We start from the raw sequence: 21,872 nt of genomic DNA, 5'->3' as shown, positions 1-21,872 counted from the left end.
TATATCTCTTAAATTAATTCTGTAACTCCACTACATCGCCATTATGGAACCTAAGGCCATAAGAACTTGTGCCCATTCCAGGGGTATAATAGATTTATAGCTCGCTATAACTCCCATGTGATAGCACTTATTGATGACCTTAGGACCTGTTTAGCTCCTTTATATATCTGTTATAACTCTTGTATTAGCGCTTAATGTTAGTTGGGCCTAGCCGATTATCGTCCAAGACGTATGTTCTCACATAAAATGGAGATTAGCCAGCTGCGCAGGACATATCACAATGTACAAAAATCATCTACCTAGTCTTTTCCTAAACTATGTCTGTCCTATTCAACCTAAGTACTTGAGCAATTGGTAGGACTGGTTGACAGACTTTCTGGCTTCTGATTGCCCATAACTGCCAAAGATGTTCAAAAGAGTGGAGTAACTCAGGGAGTAAAAGAACTCGCTATGAAGAGATCATTAAGATCAGAGACAGGTCACCCACTTACAGACCGACTGTCCTAAGCTTTCTTTAACCTTATGATCGATCTACCCTTGCGGCTTATACTTAGCCACAAACTCCTTACAAATGATAAATAATCCAACCTTCAGGAAATAGTAAGCTACAAACAAAAACAAAAAAAGATAAATTAAAAACTTGACCGTCACAAAATAAATAATACACAAAGTTGAACTTCGAAATATTTTATGAAAAAACCTAAACGTTTTAAATCTCAAAATAAACGTTTTACTTTACACACGCAAGTAAATAATCGTCAACCCACAATATTCAAATTAGTAAAATCATCCCCTAACCATTTAACTTGGTAAACGGAAAATCCCGCGATTGGTCTACACTTTCCCTCCAAACAACCAATGTTTTCCCTGAAAACCGTAAAAAGACAAATATATTTATCTCTTTCTAACACACTAACAAGGCCATTTACCTTTCTCCCCCGTCTCTTTCCAACGCAAGGGGTGAAAACGACTGTTGACGTTTGTTGTCAGTGCCTTCCAAGTTTAAACTAATGACGGACGTACGTAGACAAAAAAAAACAATTTTTAAATAAAGAACACATAAATGGCCAGTGTTTAGTGTAAACTGTGGTGAATAAATACTTTTTTGTCGTATTGAAATTCGCAGCGCAACGTGACGGTTCGGCGATCATACTAATTTCACTGTGAAATGTGATTTAAAAGTGAAAACGGATTCAATGAAAAAACAATAAGTACACACGTGATATGGTAACAATTAACTGCAAAAATACAGCGGAAAAGATTTTGAGTCCATACTATATCCGTTTCTTGTGACTTTAAAATTCGAATAGAAGTGCTAGTTAAAAAAAAACATTTGAAAATTGTCATTTCCCGCGATGTGTCATATTGGGTGCGTTCTCGACGCCACGTGATATTCAAAATACAGATAAAAAATGAGTGCGTTCTAAATTAAGATGGAATATACTTGGCATATGGAGGACCCTGGTCAAGAATCAAACTCACGGACCACGCGGTCGCAGAGCCGTGGGCAAGGTAAGACTGGAAAAAAATCATAAAACATTAACCTTAAATAGAAGAACAACGCAAGGACTTTATGACTTTATACAACATGTAACGTAATTAACGCACACCCTCAAACACCCCAATTAAAATATTATGTTATAATCATAATACATACACTGAATTTTTAATTTAACATGTATATGCATTGTTATTTACTAAATTAGTTATACCAATTCTTGGAGAACTTTTTGGTCATACTACTACGCACGCAAATATCGCGCCGCGCGCCGCTCGACTCGACACAACATAACGAAACTACGGAAAAAGCCGACAATACACGAAGTCTTATTACTTTGAGTTACGGTCTATTTGAATTTGTTTTGACTGTACAGGGTTAATATGACAATAATTTCCGTAGTTTTAATTATTTTTGGGAAAAAAAATTACCTATATTAAAAATGATATAAATCGATTCAGTAAACGATTCTGAACAAACTAATTTCAGGATGTGCGTTAATTAAGTTACATGTTGTATATGCACGTAAAACATAGCGTCTAAAGAAATAATGGAGCTACATTTTCTCTGAAACATACTAAAAAATAAGACCAGTAACCCCGAAAACCATCTAGATAGACAGACCATTACACACATATAGTTAATCTACGTATATGCGTATAAGTATACACGCAAATCTCCCCAACTCGTGAAAATATCAAAATCTACTCAACGAACTTTCATGCAGTTTTCACTTGCATATCGGTCTCTTCCTCATACACGACCCTCATTCCCTCTTTCCTCCTCGTCACATGTGCTAAACATGACGGCCTGTGTCCTCATAAGTTCTCGGTTACTGGAGGCACTTAAACTGCCTCATCGTTCTATCAGTCGCCATAAGCCTCCACCAAGCACGGGGTCTTCAAAGTTTACAATTAAGTAGCCTGGGATCTAGAAGTTCTTGATTGATACACCCGTGCATCGGAGAGCACGTAAATGTAGATCCTGTGCGTGATCTCTCTCCGCTGGTGTCGGATTGCCGTCCCATCGCGCTATGAGAGTGAAGGAATAGAGAGTGCACCTGTGTCTAATCAAACGCTATACTTGTAAGATAGTGTCATGCGAAATGCGGTAGTCAGTTTTAAGACGACAATCTTTGTTTCTTTTTTGCGTCCACTTCTTCCCTGCAAAAACACATAGCAAGTTATGAAGTGTGGGCGTTTTAGGAGCTGTCTTTTTGATGTTTAAAAAGTGCTGTTTTGCAGCCAAATTCGCGTTTGACCTTTTGCAAAATACTGAAGCCTTATCTTAGCCTATCATACCTTCAACTGTAAATCGTTGACAACGTATCGAGTACAGTATAAAACATGAATATTATTGTTGAGCGTTACGACTTACTACAAGTTAATACTCAGTCATAACATTAAACATATTGTACTGTAAACTGTTCAGTTAATTTGAACGTTGGCCTGTAACATTGACCGTCTTATTCTTTTAGGGTTAAGATTATATGTTAAAGGTTACCCATTGGCAACCGTAGCTGAGTGCCAGCGCTTTACAAGGAGCGACTGCCTATCTGACCTCCTCAACCCAGTTACCCAGGCAAGGCAACCCAATACCTTACGGGTATCCTTTAACATATAATCTTAATAAATGTTTAAATACGGGATTTTCCCTGTAGAATCTTCTAGAAAAACCACCAAAGAGTTTACTACTTAATCGCTGGAGGCTTTAAAAAAAATTGCGATTGCCATTTACACGCCACGGTAGTCATATCGATCGAGTATCGAAACCGGTATGTATGTACGAATTAACGATTCCATTTAAATACTCTATTTGAAAGCGGGCAACGCTCCATTTATTCCGTGTGTTTCTGAAATCATTTTGCTGAAGGAATGTGGCCTAAATCAGTAACTTCTTCCTGGGATTTTGAATTTGGGTCCATTTGGGATCGAATTTTAGTGTGAAACGCGTCAAATAGAGTTACTTTCGCGATTACAACATAGTTTAATTTGATTGGTGTCCATATTAGTAGAAGTGATCAACACTATACTAATATTATAAAGCTGAAGAGTTTGTTTGGTTGTTTGCTTGAACGCGTTAATCTCAGGAACTACTAATTAAGAGCTTCCACATTTATATATAGGCTCCTTTTTATCCATGTGCTGAAAGTAATTTCCTCAAGACACAGGTAAAGCCGCGTAAAAACGTCTACTAATATAATAAACCAGTTCCGATTAACTGAAGTATATTTCATCGAGGTAACCGTAATATGTTGCATTATTTACAATATACACTTAACCGTGTTAGTTAAACTTAACTGCCAGTTAAAGTACTTAACTAACTGTAGCTAATTTTATAGTAGCGTTATTAAATTAGATTGAAAATAATCAATAGGTTCGAGTTTGATTGTTTGTAGCTTATGCTGATGGTCTGATAAAAAAAAACTTTCAATGTTAGATAGGCCCATAGAAAGTACGATACATAGATAGTTAACATTACAAAACTTATACCTAGGTAAACTAATACATGAAATACAATTTTAAGTCTATTTGTTGACACGAATAGGCATAAAAATCGGTTGCGTAGTTTTGAAGATTTAAGGGTACAAAGGGACATAGGGACAGAAAAAGCGACTTTGTTTTATACTATGTAGAGTTGTCAACCTGACTCTAGAATTTAAAGAGACATACTACACTTTATTGCAAAAAAAAACACACACACAAAGTTACACTCGATGGCAAATTACACTGGGCAGCAACTTACACAGGTAACAAGTAGGTAACAAAGTAGGTTACCGGTTATAACTGGCTGTTGAAACATGACAAGTTGGTAATTAAATAATTAACCGCTGGGTAAGTGAGTCGGTCATCCATCATATAGTGTACTTACAGGTATTTGCTCAATGGAAAGTTGACACTCAATATTAGAGGTGGGAATTATAAGTTAGTGGAAGAGATTTTAGGGTTCCGTACCCAGTACTCGAAGGGTAAAAGTGGGCCCTATTAATAAGATTTCGCTGTCCGCCTCCAATTTTTTATATAAGTTTTCAGTAGTGGAGGCAATACAAATACATCACCAGTGAAAATTGCAATCGTCTAACTAACATAGTTTAAGAAACGTGAGCCTGATGATGGATAGATAGATAGAATATTCTTTATTGTACACTAATAACAAACAGGACATAACAAACAAGTAGTAAACGAGTACAATAGGCGGTCTTATCACTAAAAGCGATCTCTTCCAGACAACCTTTGGATGGAGTCGATCTGTAAAGAAATAGATTAAGACGGAGAGCAAAGTCTAAGTAATATAAGCCTGTTTTACCCATTGTGTACGGAACCCTATAAACTAGTTTATTCATATTACTTAAAATAATAAGAATACAATTTATGATAGGGAAATATTAAAACTAAGTATCTATTCATCCGCATCGCTGTCAGCGGAGATCGTGCCCAAAAGGCTGGCTACATTGCCACGCTGGATGGCAATGCATATCTTTTGGCCGAAGTATAGGCCAGCCCTTTGGTCACGAGTGGACTCCACTAATCGCTTACTGATTTCTCGGAAGAACTACAGTTACCAGAGATTGATTCCAAACAAATACCAAAAAACGAAGGAAGATATACACACGACACATGTAATAGTCTCACGGATGAGTATTGTGTTACCCGGGTAACTGGGTTGAGGAGGTCAGATAGGCAATCGCTCCATGTGGCACACTGGTACTCAGCTGCATCCATTAGACTGGAAGCCGACCCCAATATAGTTGGGTAAAACCTAGCCTTAAGACGATGCATACAAATGCATATAATTATATAATCTGCGCTAGTGTATTCATTAAACAATTATGACGCTAACAGATCACTCTTTTCTAGTTAATTATAATTATTATTTAATAGATCCACTTATTGTTAAACGTTATTTGTTACGCCCCATTATGAGATGAGGCGCAATAATTTGTGCACGTGTGCTACGTAATAACATATTAACATAATTCTAAAAGCGTAAATCGGTTATCTATATACTAGTATTATAAAGCTGAAATCTTTGTTCATCATCATCATCATCTCAGGCATAGGACGTCCACTGCTGAACATAGGCCTCCCCCTTTGATCTCCACAGATACCTGTTGGAAGCGACCTGCATCCAGCAAATCTTTGTTTGAACTTGCTAATCTCTGGACCTATTTGGGAAATTATTTCTGTGATAAGTAGCCCATTTATTTTTTATCCGGGTGCACCAAGAAGATCCCACGGGGGGCAGATAAAACTGCAGAGAGTCTAGTCACTGTAAATCATGAACCATCTTCTTCTTCTTCCTCTTAGCGTTTATCCCGTCTTGTGACGGGGTCCGCTTTCCGTATCTTCTTCTTCCACTTCGCTCTATCCTGGACATCTTCCTCTTCGAGTTCGCAGATTTCCATGTCTTTCTTTACGACACTCAACCACCGCAGTTTTGGCCTGCCTCTGCGCCTTTGACCGCTATATTGCGATTGAGTGTCGCATTTGAATCATGAATTATGAACCGAACAATTTTAGGACATTTTTTTTTTCAATTTCTGACCCTTGAGTTTGTTCCGGCGTTTCTTCTCAAGGTAGTCAGATATGAAATGTTGTATCCTGTTTTAAATATAACTTATTTTAATATTCAGTATGGTTTCTTGGTCAATACAACCTAGGTACTAGTTTTCTTTAAAAAAATACATTCTTGGTATCATGTCACGCAAAAAAAATTTCGCAGAAACCAACTCTTCTATTTATATCCCAGCCAAATTCAATACTTTTTCCTGTTTACAAAAACTACGATAGCAAAACGATTTGTTTTTTCCTAATGACGAACATAAAGTGATGTAGTACGTTATCTACTAATAATAAAATGTGTAATTCAATCTGTCTGTCTGTTGATAACGCGCCAATGTTCGGGCGAGCCGATCTGAACTGGTCAGTAATTGTGACTGTTAAACGAAAGATTTTATTATCAAACTCATTTATTCAAACTTGGCTGCTAAACAGCACTTTTTGAGTGTCGAAATTTATAAAAGACAGCCCGCAAAACGCCCTCTCTTGGCTACTTCGTATGTGTTTTTGCTGGGAAGAAGAACAAGGCAACAAACTCCCCCATTATAGCCTAGTCTTTGAGGACATTTAAATTTAACTATATGGAGCTGAGTACCAGTGTACCAGTTACACGGAGCTACTGCCTGTCTGAACTCCTCAACCCTGTTAACTCCGCAACATGATACCTCTTTGTGTTAGAATTCCTGGCTTCTGATTACTCGTAACGACTGCCAAAGATGTTCAAATGACAATCGGGATCTTACAATTTAACGTACCTACTGAAACCCACTGACCAACTGTATGAATATTTAAGCTTTGATCAAATCGAGATTGTGTGCTGTGCCACGGCGGCTGTCCTCATATACGGAGATCAGCCAGCTGCCCAGGACATTAAAGTGTACAAGCATTTGCTTGGTCACAGGTGCACTCACTATTCCTTCACTCTCATAACCCGATGGGACGGCAATCCGACACCACCGAAGAGAGATAAGGCGCAGGACCGACATTAACGTGCTCTCCCGTGCTATCGTAATAGTGACGCATTGGTATAATATTTATGTGAAACACGTCAGGAATGCGCAAATCTGTGATATTATCTGTCAGCCATTTTTGTTTTATCAACACGTTTTTATATAGTGCGTGAAGCGGCGCCAGTGACGTTTGCGTCGACTCAATTTGTAAATCAGAAACCTATCTAAGTATAGGTGTATAATCATTATCATAATTCCCCTATCCTTATCCAAATTTATTACTTGTCGGTGCAGCATGTCTCCATTGATACTTCTCTGTCTCACGTCGTCTCACAAGTAACATTCTCTACAACCATATATTGTCTTTCACTCAACCCATCCATCGTTTCTTTAGTCGTGCTCTTCCTCTTTATCCTTCATTCCTGGTCAATCCTCCCCTCAGAAAGTTTACTTTTTGGTTTCAAGTGTTTCTGGAAAGAATTTTATTTAGGAAAACTGGACTTTAATATATGAAACTTTGGCTTTATCCTGGCACTATAAGTAGGATGCGGATGGAAACACTGGAGAAAGAAAGTTGAAAAAAAAAAGAAAAATTTTAATGAATTTAAATTAAGGAAACAGTTTTAAAAATTTCAATGAATATAAATTAATAATAGTGTGAATACAACAAAAACATATTTTAAAAAAGCGTGGGGTGCATGGTGTCAATAGTTATAAATATTTTATTGACAGATATGAGTACAGTGATTTTCATTTCGATAATATCTTAAAAAGCACCCCACGCTTTTTCAAAATATTTTTTTGTTGTATTCACACTATTATTAATTTATATTCATTGAAATTTTTAAAACTGTTTCCTTAATTTAAATTCATTAAAATTTATTTTCTATTTTTTAGTTCGTTTTTCTATAAAAAGCGTGTTTTTTAGTTTTTTTAAACTATTATTTATTTTCTACTTTTTAGTTTGTTTTAAAACTATTATTTGTTTTGTAGAATTAAAATTCTCTTAAGTATACAAAAAATTGTCAATATTAGAGAAAACGGTTAAAGATAATTATCGACTGTAGAGAAAAATTCTAGAAAATTTTAATTAATTTTCTTACCTTATCGACTATAGATGAAAATTATATAAATTATCAAAAATCATATTTTGCAAATTGAAAAGCCTAGAAGTCGGTGTCTAATGGATGTTACTAAGTTAATTTTGCCACCGACTTCTAGGCCGATGCACCTAAAATTAGTTTTTTTTTTTTGCTTTTTAGTGTTTTGGGAAGTCGGTTTAATTTTTATTTCTTTTCAGTGATACGAATAGTTGTCACTATCCATACAAGTGGGAAGTTCTCATCAATACAAAGAATATAAGTCCAAACGAGGTATTTTACATATTCAGTTGTCGAGTTCCCTCGACTTTCTCTGGTCTCCATCATCAGGTCAGCTCCAAACCTACACTGTTGCAAAGGTCTTGTCAATACAAATAATTTAAGCCCAAACACGAGGTAGTTTACATATTCAGTTGTCGAGATCCCTCAACTTTCTCTGGTCTCCATCATCAGGTCGGCTCCAAACCTTCACTGTTGCAAAGGTCTTGTCAATACAAATAATTTAAGCCCAAACACGAGGTATTTTACATATTCAGTTGTCGAGTTCCCTCGACTTTCTCTGGTCTCCATCATCAGGTCAGCTCCAAACCTTCATTGTTGCATAGGTCTTGTCAATACGAATAATTTAAGCCCAAACACGAGGTAGTTTACATATTCAGTTGTCGAGTTCCCTCGACTTTCTCTGGTCTCCATCATCAGGTCAGCTCCAAACCTTCACTGTTGCAAAGGTCTTGTCAATACAAATAATTTAAGCCCAAACACGAGGTAGTTTACATATGCAGTTGTCGAGTTCCCTCGACCCTCTCTGGTCTCCATCATCAGGTCAGCTCCAAATCTTCACAGTTGAATAGTGCTTTCAGGCGCACACCTGAGTGTCAAGTTTTTACCCTATGTATGCCTACAACTTTTGAAGGTTGCCCTCGATTTCTCAGGGTTTCCATCATCAGATCCTGACCTGATGACTATGGGACCAACTGGCAGCTATTCCGAGTCGAACAAAAAAAGAATCACGTAAATCGGTCTATAAACCTCGGAGTAATCGATGTGTATGTGTAACCTCCTCCTTTTTGGGAAGTCGGTTAAAATGGAATAATTTTATCAAATTAGTGTATTGTCATCGGTCCTCAATAAATCTACAAAGTTTGAACGAAATCTGGCCGTTTAAAGTGGGTCAAAATCGCGCCCAAAGAAGTCGGTTACAAACAAACATACAGGTGAAGCTAATAAAAAGCGTGTAAAAATTGGTTGTGGCCATATACTCCACACTAGGTTTCCCCGAACTATGTAATATAAACTTTGATTCTAACACACTGTCGTTTTTCTTTGAACTTAAAATAACTTTGTATATTGATAACACTGCAATACAGACGTCAGTTGTTTTTTCTTTTCTTATAAAACGTTGGTTCATAAAAAGAGTCGAGTTAAGGCGAGGAAGTGGTCAACAATAATTCCATAACCGGCACGCGCATCTAAGGCGCCAAAAGGGGTCGGAGCGTCTGAGCGGGGCGAGGATAACAATACGCGCGCTAGCTTATAACTAAAAGTCGTAAGCGACAAAATGGTTTTGTAATTTTAATATTTAGAAATGATAATTTAATAAAAATTCCTACTACAATTTTAAAGAGTATGTATATACTCAACTACTAAAAAAGTTAAGAGGCTTAAATCGGTCCCGTTTGCCCATAATATGTGAATCTCTTTTTAAAAAGAGGTATGTTTGATATATTTTTCTCTGTTATAAAAGTTACCTAATCATGTTTCTACAACTAACAAAATAAGGTTTATATTATGAACTTTCAGGTAACCAAGTTGTATTTTGATCCGTTTTGTATTTACTGAGAAAAATTGACATCCTTGGCGCCAAAAATTCCAATTCGTCCTCTTAAGGTACGTTTTCGATGCCAATTGCCGACCGCACATGCCCCGACTGCGTGAAGTCGGCCGTAGCTGCACTACTGGTTTGTATGTATTAACATGAAACCGTTTTGGACCGAAGCGGCAGCAGCACGTGCAGTCGCGTTTCTTTTTTTATTGGAAACCATCAAATGACCTCTCCCGCTGTAGGCGCAGCGTGAAGGAGTGTCAGACTCTTACTGACTAAAACCCACCATGTTCCTTCTTAAGCCCTTTGTGTACCAGCGCCGCGGTAACTCGCGCGAACAACCTCGCAGCCCCGGACGTGCAGTCGCCTTTAGATATCAATTGTTTTCATGCAGTCGCGGCATGTGCGGTCGGCAGTTGCAGTCAACAGCTAGTATTGAAAGCGTACCTTTAAGATTGTTTATGTAGAGGGAAAATCCAGGTAGGTTTTCGATTTGCGTAATAGCAACATTGGTTTTTCATCTTTTTACCGTCTGGTATGTTAATTGCTAATTTACTTTTGTAATGTGGCTAATTCTTTTCTCAAGATTATGATGAGCATACGATAAAAAAGTTGGTGCTTACATAATATATTGTTTTCACTAACTTAGAGGATCTTACGATTTTTTCTGCACCTACTCAGTTATTTATAGCATATGTTAGAAAATCATGATGTCATATTTATGAGCTTTAGTATCCCGTGTTGTTATTTAAGTAAGTATGTAGATTTCAATCACTTAGTTTAATATTTTTTACTGGCATAACGATCTCATGGATAGTGATAGATTGAATTTTCCACACATTATATATTATTGTCGTCGATATAACTAAAAATACCGAAAACTATAATAAAATAAATACAATAAACATAACTTTCGGCCATTTTTTTTTTCAAAACAAATTACCGCGAGTCTGACTCACTACGCCGTTTCTTATCAACCCAAAACAAAAAACAACATTTTTACTATCAAAATTTAACCAGACGTATCAAAAGTCAGTCGTTCAGACCTTTATAGACATAACAGAATGCCAAGGAAGCTGGTTATCAATGAAGATGACTGTTATTCACAAAATGGTTGACAAAGAATCAATTGTTGGTACTTGGTAGTATTGAATCGGTCCAGGAATTGACATTGTACAACGAACACGAGATGATACGGGCTAAACACGCTTTTATTAGGTCGACTTGTATGTAACTGTGTAGTGGAATCTAAGGCATATATTACTGAATAGTTACTTGTCTAAGATAACTTATTTAACCATCTTCCAAGGATCGAAGTAAAAATTGGCAGCTGTATGTAGTTCTGATGAAAATACAATAATATGGTAATGTCGAACTGAATTCGAACTGTAACATCTTATGAAAAGGTATCTAGCTGCTTTTGGGCTTGTTAGAAAAATCTTTGTTAAGTAACTAACTAACGTGGCTAAGTAATATATAGACCCATCATAGGTTAAGCAACGCTCGCTTCGAGCATTCTGTGAATGGGTGGAATGCATGTTAAATTGGTGGGTCCCGGCTGTTTAGCAATAACTCGTAGATCGAAGCCAGAAAGTCAGACAACCAGTCTTACCAAGGGGTATCGGGATTGCTCGGGTTACTGGATTGAAGAAGCAGTTTTGTGTAAAATACTGGTATTTAGCATCAGGTTAGACTGGATCTCTATTTGCTTGAGAAAAAACTGCGCAGATACTGGAATACTCAATTCTTTATTAGCATTCCATATAATGTTATACATTTTATGAAGTAGAAACAATGTGGGAAAACAATATAAGGCACAATGATAATACTAAACCAATATCTATCTTTATTATTAATAATGTCTTTTTTTCACAGTAAGTTATTTAGCACAAAACCGGAGTTTGTACTTGGCTACATTTTTATAGTATCAACAGGGATAATCGTCGGTTTTGTGTCACCATTTCATTAAAGTTGTCTTAAAAGTGCTTCAGCGTGTTGGCTTCGGCCCTACGTTCGCCTTTCAAAAATGTTGAGTTGTTGGGACTATAGTTCCGTGGTCTGATAGAGACTATACAAATCAAATATGTAATTTCTTAATTTACATAGAAAAATAGTAAATAGAATAGCTTCATTGATTGACGATTCGTCATTTGTTTTTAAACAACATTAACTTACAAATGAATCTAACCAATACTGTTCTGAAAATCGCATCCAAATTGCTTCAGGCAAACGTGAGATAATCGCGGACAAACATACATACGTACATACATATATACAGGTCATACTGAGAACCTCCTTTTTTTAAATCGGTTATAAGTTTTCCACAATAAAAATAACAAAAATTACAGTTATTTAAAGACCAGATGCATTTTCACGGATCACTAGAGCCCACCCCTAACAGGGGTAGAACAATTTACTTCACAAATTAGCTAAGGGTGAACAATATTAGTTTGCTCACTCAACTGTGTGATTTGGTCAAATATTTAATGTTTACCTTTTAAAAGGGGTGTTTTCATATGGACAGGTGTAGTTTTCGTTGAGTATAAATGGTAGGTCGACTTTCTTCACCTGTTTTTACCCGACTAATAAGAAGTTTTTCCCATTTTATATGAAACTAGCTTCCGCCCGCATCATCGCCCGCGTTTAGTTCGGTTATATCGCGTTTCCAAGAGAATTCTTCAAAAGTCCGGGATAAAAACTATCCTATGTTCTTTCTCAATGTCAACTCTATCTCTGTACCAAATTTTATTAAAATCAGTTCAGTGGTTTAGACGTGAAAGCGTAACAGACAGACAGTTACTTTCGCATTTATAATATTAGTAGGAATTATTATCACCTCACAGAAGCCAGTAAGTCTGACAACCAGTCTTACCCAGGGGTATTGGGTTGCCCGTTGCCCCAGAACTCAGAGCCAAACTGTGTAACTGGGTTGAGAAGGTCAGATAGGCAGTCTCTCCTTGTAACGGCTTCGAAACTACTGAAGCTATTTGAAAAATTCTTTCACTGTTGGAAAGCTACACTCTTCCCGAGTAACATAGGCTATATTTTATCCCTGTACGGGCAGTAGTTCCCACGTTACGCGGGTGAAACCGCAGGAAAACGGCTAGTATTATACAATACTAGCTTCTGCCAGCGGTTTTACCCGCATCCCGTGGGAACTACTTCCCGTACCGGCATAAAAAGTAGCCCATAGCCTTCCTCGATAAATGGGCTATCTAACACTGAAAGAAATTTTCAAATCGGACCAGTAGTTCCTGAGATTAGCGCGTTCAAACAAACAAATAAACTCTTCAGCTTTATAATATTAGTATAGATTGTTTACGAGACCCATAAATTAAAATTAATTCTTAGTGCATCACGATCACAATCCGGTCAAGGATATAATCATTATATTGCAAAGATAACCTCAGTATTTTGAGACCTATTCAAGTTATAATTATAAATTGTTTACGCAAAATTAATGCTGATAAACTTTATAGAGTTCTTGGCTACGCTTAACGCGGTCGCTATGTGGATGGGTGACCATCAATGGCTTAGGGAATTCCTCGGTGTTTTGGGAGGCACGTGGAATTGTGGCTGAAGAATACCATTTGAATATCTTTAGCGGTCGTTACGGGTAGTGAGAAGCCAGAAAGTCTGACAACCAGTCTTACCAAGCAGCGAGCGGCCTGGGTTAACGGGTTGAAGAGATTAGATAGGCAGTCGTTCTATGTAAAATACTGGTGCTCAGCTGCATCCGATTGGACTGGAAGCTGACCCCGACGTAGGATAGGCTAGATGAAAATGATAATTTAATACGGGATACAAAGACGAATGAAAAATTCGGCCAACGAGTTGGCCAAAAATAGCCTAGTTTTTGTATGGGAGACCTAAAAAATATTTATTCAAGTTTAGTTTTCAGCTGTTGTTGTAGCGGCAACAATAATACATTGTGTGACAACCATCGATATATTTGTACTACGTGACAACTGTTTAACAATCATGCTTCAAAGGATACAGCCTGGTGACAGACGGACGGACATCGATGTCTTAGTAATAGCACAGATTGCCATAATAGTTACTACGGTAAAAGGATCCCGTTTGGTACAGAACTCTAAAAACAATTTATACACGGAAAATTTTACTAAAACCCCACGGAATTAACATTACGACCTCAAGTTCAACATCAAAGCTAAGATACACTAATTAATATCAAAACATATAAATATTTTGCCAAATAAAAGTATAATTAGCACAATCTCGTCGCCTTGACCCAAAATATTGTTTCATATCAAGCGTGTGTATAGGTATTTAAATGATAATAATGCCTATTACATGTTCTGTTATGTCTTATTAAATAACTAGCTTGTTTTACGCGGTTTTATCCGCGGAACGATATAACTTTATAGCTTACCCAGATGAAAATTACAATATCTGGAACCTACTGTATCCTTTTTTTAAGGGGAATTCATCAAATGACCCCTCCCGCTGTGGGTGCAGCGTGAGGGAGTGTCAGACTCTTACTGACTAAAACCCACCATGTTCCTTCTGGAGGCCACAGTGTACCAGGGCCGCGATAACTCGCGCGAACAATCCCGTAGTCCATTAGACATTTCATATGGTTTCACTCGCGTCCCAATAGGACTACTTCCCTCTCCCGCATGAAAAAGGAGCCTATAGTTTTTCTGGATAAACAGCGGGCTATCTAATCCCTACTGTGTGAGAGGAGGCTTATGCCTCGCCGTAGATCGATAAAAACGCTAATGATGATGGGTTACCTAATATTGAAAAATTTTTTCAAATCATTAATGTAGCTTACAATATTTCTTCCTTACCCAATTCAGTAGCTTTAGAATCCTTTATTATACATGTTTAATAAGCTCTGCATTTGTGATTTTTGATAAACATAGTCAACTTTTCAATCTAGCCTAGAGCCTGAGAAGACATAGGCTGTTTTGTTTTCGATGGCATGGCTGTGGTATGTGGTACGACGTGGCTTTCCCTAGACGAGAGATTAACTGGGAACAGCTAACTTCAATACTTCAAAATTAATCAAACAACGTTAACCATAACCAATAATTAATTACAATTTTTCACGACATTTCTGCATTCGCATCGAACGAAGTTCTCAGGGCATTCACCTGCTCCTTTCACTCGTTCATATTCATTCAATTCGTGTCGATGACTTCAGAGTGCTTATCTCCAGTTCTCCCGGGTTAAGATTTAATTGTTTTTTATAACGTTATTAATGGGCGTTATGTCAGTTTTATTAATATTGTTTTTGATTAAGTATTCAGGGCAGTGATTGGTAGGTATTTATCTTGTGTTGACTTCCGCCAGCGGTATAAAATGGGTCCTTTTGATATTTTTAGCATTAAAGTAGTCTATATATTTTATTAAAAAAATGCCTCTAGAAAATTAATTTTCTTCTCTTCTTTGGATTTCATTTACCCTACTGGGTCCACATTGTATGCATTTTATAAAATGTAACACCTGTGTGTGTAACATATGAAATGCTAATAAAGAAACTGATTATTGAGTACATATAGAGTTACTTCTCCATTTATGATATGATATTCGTTATTTCACGATGAAGACCCGACAGGGAGTTTTGCTCAGAATTCAGAGAACTATTTCCCGTACCGGGATATCGGATTTCTATTGGTAAAATAAGTTTCCCAATTGGCAAGTGGATCCAGAGATTACCCCTCACAAACATTACCTTCCCCTTTGCAATATTAGTATCTTGTAAAACATAGCCAGAAATTTTCGAAAAAGTTTGATAAGGTGGTTTGAAGATCAACCGCAACAACCAACCGTTAACCTTTTCACCGCCACGCCATATCGGTATTCCTATGCCCTGTACGCCAAGCCCGAAAATCTTAATTTTAAATATCTACTAAAAAATACATAAAAGTAATGATTTAATAGGTTTATTTTGTATTTTTCTGCGACCTGTTTTTTGTCGAGTATAGCCGTCGTTGGCGCACAGGGCACGCTTGCTCATGTCGGCTATAGCCGACATTGGCGTTCAAAAGGTTAATTTATTTATTCTATACTAGCGACCCGCTCCGATTTCGCACGGGATAACAGTATTTCCCTACTATTTAATGTATGTTATTATAACAGTATTTCCCTACTATTTAATGTATGTTATTATACATACAAAACCTACCACTTTAATCACTCTATCTATTAAAAAAAACTGCATGAAAATCGGTTGCGTAGTTTTAAAAATTTAAGCGTACAAAGGGACATAGGGACAGAAAAAGCGACTTTGTTTTATACTATGTATTGACTTACATATAATTATTTACGGAACCACATAGCTTGCCACACAACTCTGTTTCATTTTCCCATACATACCTACTATATTAATCTGAAGAATTTGCACATCTACATAATATGTTAGTTTCTGTCACGCGTTGCAAAAACTATAATATTTATGTAATACATACGGTATCGCAGACATTTTTATTGGTGTTATGCGCGTGGGCAATTTATGATGACATTCTTAAGTTGATTAGAATTCCGTTGGTTTTATTGTTAGACTCAGTATTTTCGCGTGAGTATGCTGTCATTGAACATCTTTGGCAGTCGTTACGGGTAGTCAGAAGCCAGTAAGTCTGTCTTCCAGTCTTACCAAGGGGTAATGGGTTGTTCGGGTAACTGGGTTGCGGAGGTCAGATAAGCAGTCGCTCCTTGTGAAACACTGGTACTCAGCTGTATCCAGTTAGACTGGAAGCCGACCCTGACGTAGTTGGGAAAAAGCTCGGGAGATGAATGCGAAAGTCATGCGTAGTTCTTGGCTCCTCTGACTTACATACTGCATGGCTTCTGACTACCAGTAACTACTGCATGTTCAATTGACCAGACCCATTTAACGTGCCTTCCAAAACACGGAGGAACTCCTCATGCTAAATTGGTCACCAATACACCGACTGCGCTAAGCGTTACTTAACCTTATGATCAATCGACCCTTGCGGCTTTTACGTTGTAGCCACGAGCTTCTTTCAAAGACAAGAACTAAAGAAAGAATATTACATACACACAAGATACACTCAAAGACATAGCCCTTTCTTTGTCTCATAAAAAAAGCTTTACAAAAAAAGTTAGATAGCATTTCATGCGCACACGCACATAGAAGGGTGCGGAAGAATCGCATGAATGCGTCAGCCATTGCGTGAAATTCTCGAGCATAGACAGTATAGATCGACTGTCAAACAACGTCACTTGTGCTATAGTGTAAATGAATAGCTTTTTTTAAAATTGTGCGTTCGTTTTGAAACGAAGAAGTATTTTAATCGAAGTATGAAAGTGTGGTATTGAAATTGGGTTGTATGTGAGTGTTTTTTTGAATATTTACTTTACCTAATATTTTGTGAATAAGAATTTAGAGTCTTTACTATGTATACTTGCGGTGGGATATACAATAATAACAGCCTTACTTATAAACGTGAATTAAATAATAAGTAATACTTAAGGGCTGTTTAAGAAAATTCTTACTTATAAACGTTGCTTAAGCAAGTCTTAACTAACATTTAATCACTACTTAAGGCATAAGTAGTGATTAGTTAAAATGTTGCTTAGAAGGTGATTATAGATTTTAATAAGTAAGGGGGTTTAACTATAACGATAACCGAACCATTTTCAGTTGTCAAATCGCCGATGTGACCAATGGACGGCAAGTATACGGCTGGTTATGGTTTGGTTATCGTTATAGTTAAATGGTGCAACTCTTTCTTAATATTATAAAGCTGAAGAGTTTGATTGTTTGAACGCGTTAATTTCAGAAACTATTGGACAGATTTGAAAAATTATTTCAGTGTTAGATAGCCCATTTATCGATGAGGATTATTTTTGCTAGTTATAATTAAAGTGCGTGCAATAGCTGGCGTGTGGGTGAAACCGCACATCTAGTTAATAATGTTATTTTGTTATAAAAATAATTATATAACTTTCTGATCGAATTATGTATTGAATAATCGAGTTTCCCAAAATCATAACAAAATTAATAGCGTTAGTCGGCGTTTGTTACTTTTTAAGGCGCAAACATTTGAACCAATTTTGGCATGTAGGGAACTAAATATAGATATTTTTATCCGGTTGCGGTAAATAATTCCTTCGGGTCGCAAGTGAAGCCACTGTAGAAAACTAGTTATTTATAAACCGAGTCAAGAATCTCATTTCTGCTTCTACTTTTCATGGCGTTTATAAAGTCATAATATTTATCCTGGATTTTAAAGTAAGTCTTACCTAGGGGAGTTGGATTGCCCGGGTAACTGGGTTAAAGAGGTCAGATAGGCAGTTGCTCCTTGTAAAACACTGGTACCTACTCAGCTGCATCTGGTTGGACTGGAAGCCGACGCCAACGCTGTTGGGGAAAAGGCTCGGCAGATGATGATTTTGAAGTAATTCCACAAAAGAGAAACCATATGAAAATACTAGCTGAACAAAATTACGTGAAGTAAGATGCAACTAGCCATTACACTAATTATGTATGCACATACGCAATAGATTGGCGTGATAAGTAGAAAAATAAAAGTGATATCGACTTTTTTTTACGACTTCAAAAATCATCAAATGACCCCCTCCCGCTGTGGGTTAGCAGCGGTGAGGGAGTGTCAGACTCTTACTGACTAAAAACCGTCGTGTTCCGTCGTAGGCCTTTTATGTACCAGGGCCGCGGTAACTCGCGCGAACAATCCCGCAGCCCTGGCAGGCCTTGGCCATGTTGGGTCCCGTTGGGGTTGCTGACATCAAAATTACGTGAAGTTAGATGCAACTAGCCATTACGCTAATTATATATGCGCATACGCAATAGATTGGCGTGATAAGTGGAAAATAAAAGTGATATCGACTTGTAAAGTTAATACTGTATGTTATGTCGCAGGGAAATGAGGAAATGTGGGAATTGGTGTAACACGCATGGTGGTTATTATTCTGATTGGCTTTGTTTTTGTGTTTCCTGTGACTTTTTTGTGGTTTCGAGACATGGTATTCTGGACGTATTATTCTTATTTTAGAATTATAACCTAATGTCAGTATGCTTATGTTTTATTTCACCAATTAGTCAGCGAAACATAGGTACATATAAATGGAAACATATTGAAAGATACAATGTTTTTTTTTTTTTCAATATTATTCATTTACTGTTATTCTATCATATAGTATTTACTTTGTGTGAATAAATGATTTTTCTTTCTCGCATGACGTTTTCGTAATACAAAACTGACGGTATAAGCCCGAATTTTAGTGCGTTGTGTCTTATTTCAATAGCATCATTCATGGGCGTAGCCAGCTTTGGGCTCAGGGTGGGGCAGCAGTCAACCTATCCCCCGGGGAAGTACGAGGGCCCTCCGAATTTTGTCTCTTAATTTGAGAGGTTTATATTTTCAGGTACAGAAAAAAAAACAATCACACACAGGACAAAAGCCAAAAAAGCATTTAGTTCCGGAATACGCGAGCGAAGCGAGCGCGAAATTTTTATCGGACTTAAACCAAATATTACGTAAAATTTAGCCCAAACGTACCTACTTAACTTTTTGTTTGTTGACCAATGCAAAAACGAGGGCATTTAGTTCCGGAATACGCGAGCGAAGCGAGCGCGAAATTTTTATCGGACTTCAACCAAACATTACGTAAAATTTAGCCCAAACGTACTTAACTTTTTGTTTGTTGACAAATGCAAAAATGAAGGCATATAGTTTCTGAATACGCGAGCGAAGCGAGCGTGAAATTTTTATCGGACTTAAACCAAATTTAACCCAAACGTACTTAACTTTTTGTTTCTTGACAAATACAAAAATAATACAGTTTCTGAATACGCGAGCGAAGCGAGCGAAATTAATTATTTTTTAAGACTTAAAAACAAAAACTACGTAAAATGTCGCCCAAATGTACATTTTCATGAATGGGGGGACTAGGTACGACACACCCGATTTACGTCCATAGGAAAACCCCCTCGCTCGCATAGATAAGTCGATAAAAATAAAGTTAGATACCTAACGTATAGCAACGTCACGCAGCTAAGCTTCGCGGACCACTCGGAATGCTTCCAGGGACCACCAGGGGTCCGCGGACCAGCGGTTAAGAACCACTGTGCTAAACGATCGTTCTATTGTACAGGTTGTACAGGGCAAGCAAAATAGCGAGCGTGGTTTTTACACTAGGATAAAATTGCATTTCCGAAATTTTGATCACATCTACCAGTTCCATCTCCTTCAATGCATTATTTTTTGGATTAGATGGACGGCTCGGCTTGCTACGCCACATAGCAACTATTCTTTTAGGGAATACGGCTAGCGTGTATTTTGTTTTGATCGCGCTCTTTTCAAAGTCGACAATTTTTTTGTGCAATAACTTATGGATAGTACATACCTATGATTGTTGATGTTGTTAGTTAGAGTTAGTAAAAAAAACATTGTTTAATCAGACACCTTATAGGTCAGAGCCAGGGCCCAGGGTGGGGCAAGTGCCCCAGCTTGCCCCAGTGTGGCTACGCCCATGGCATCATTACAAAAAAGTTATAACGTGTCTATCTATATTTCTTATCTTTTCCTAAAACTAAAGTATAAAATTTGTTTGCCCTGCAGGTCCAGGCTTCATCGAGGAGTTGGACATCGAGGCGTACATGAGCTCCGTCGGCGAAGGCTGCTATGCTCCTCAAACTATTGACCCTCGTCGGACTGGGTAAGCACTACTGTCTTTATATTTTATTATCATCTTTGGCAGTCGTTACGGGTAGTCAGAAGCCAGTAAGTCTGACACCAGTCTAACCAAGGGGTATCGGGTTGCCCGGGTAACTGGGTTGTTGAGGTCAGATAGGGCAGTCGCTTCTTGTAAAGCACTGGTACTCAGCTGTATCCGGTTAGACTGGAAGCCGATCCCAACATGATTGGGAAAAGGCTCGGAGGATGGATACTGATACTTATGTACCTCACATTGTGATGGGGTCAGTTTTCCTGAATTTTTTTCTCCACTTTGCTCTATCGTTCACGTCTTTCTCGGATACCTAGAACTCCGTTATATCTTTCACTGCTACATCCCTCCATATAATTTTGGGGGTTCCGCTAGGTCTCCGACTGGATAAGTCCTACTCTGTCTATAAGAACATCATCGTTAGCCAAGCCTTGTTCCAATACCAGTGTGCAAGATGGAGCGACTGCCTTTGTGATGTCAATAATCCGGTTACCAGGGCAACGCATTTTGGCTTCTGACTAACCACTGCTAATAGATGAACAAATGATAGCCGGGACGAGACCTACTTAAACGTGCCTTAAAATGTTAACCTCATGTCCCGAGCGGCTAATATTTAGCTATGAACTCTGCTTTTTCAACGTTAATATTTTAAACAGTAACTCCAAATCGAAAACTAGGAGCTCTATATGTTAATCTTATCATTCCAGGGGCCACCAGCTACCCGAAAGTCCACCGGACTCCGGCTCCGAAAACCCTTACAGCCCATCAGAGACCAATGTCTCCCACGCCATCTCAGTACCCCAAACGGTCCTAAGTTCCGACTACATGCTGGTCCATGACCATATACCTACCCACGAGATCCTCCAACAAAATGGCGACTATATCTACGATGAGCTGAAGTCCGACCATGAGGTCTTGAGGAGTAATCTCAATGATGTCGTGGTACTGCCTCAGGATTCTAATATCGTGGAGCTGGGCATCAGGACTGTTAGACATGATTTGGGGTTAGGCGATGTTTATCAGAATAGGTAAGGTTTACTTCTGTATTTTTTTACTGATGTAGTATTGTTGAAATAAACTGTTTCGTGTGTCTAGTAGTTGCATAGCGAAACTGCTGTGTTTGAGGTCTCGAGTTCGACTCTCGGGTCGGGCTGAAATAGCTTGCTTTGTGGGTTTTCGAAAACTTATAAAATAGCTCAGAGTCTAGAAGATAAAAAGACTACTGTTATGACCTTAACCATAGCAATGAAGATGACCCTAATA

The 21,872-nt window shown here is 37.8% G+C and overlaps 1 protein-coding gene across 4 annotated transcripts in view; it reads left to right on the top strand.

Annotated features, from left to right (window-relative positions):
- Window positions 1–21,872, top strand: part of LOC110382977 (uncharacterized) — a 72,449-nt gene that overhangs the window by 32,226 nt on the left and 18,351 nt on the right. Inside the window, exons 1-3 of one of the 4 annotated variants that reach the window (XM_064042635.1) lie at window positions 1,391–1,512; window positions 20,504–20,600; window positions 21,317–21,637. In XM_064042635.1, the coding sequence (XP_063898705.1) occupies window positions 1,434–1,512; window positions 20,504–20,600; window positions 21,317–21,637 (497 nt within the window). In that variant the 5' untranslated portion in view covers window positions 1,391–1,433. Of the gene's footprint in view, window positions 1–1,390; window positions 1,513–20,503; window positions 20,601–21,316; window positions 21,638–21,872 lie in introns of those variants that run through there. The other 3 variants (XM_064042634.1, XM_064042636.1, XM_064042637.1) reach the window with 3 other exon arrangements.

This window comes from Helicoverpa armigera, chromosome 29 (genome assembly GCF_030705265.1).
Source record: "Helicoverpa armigera isolate CAAS_96S chromosome 29, ASM3070526v1, whole genome shotgun sequence".
Classification (NCBI taxonomy): Eukaryota; Metazoa; Arthropoda; class Insecta; order Lepidoptera; family Noctuidae; genus Helicoverpa; species Helicoverpa armigera.
This window is presented reverse-complemented; position numbering and strand designations above follow the sequence as displayed.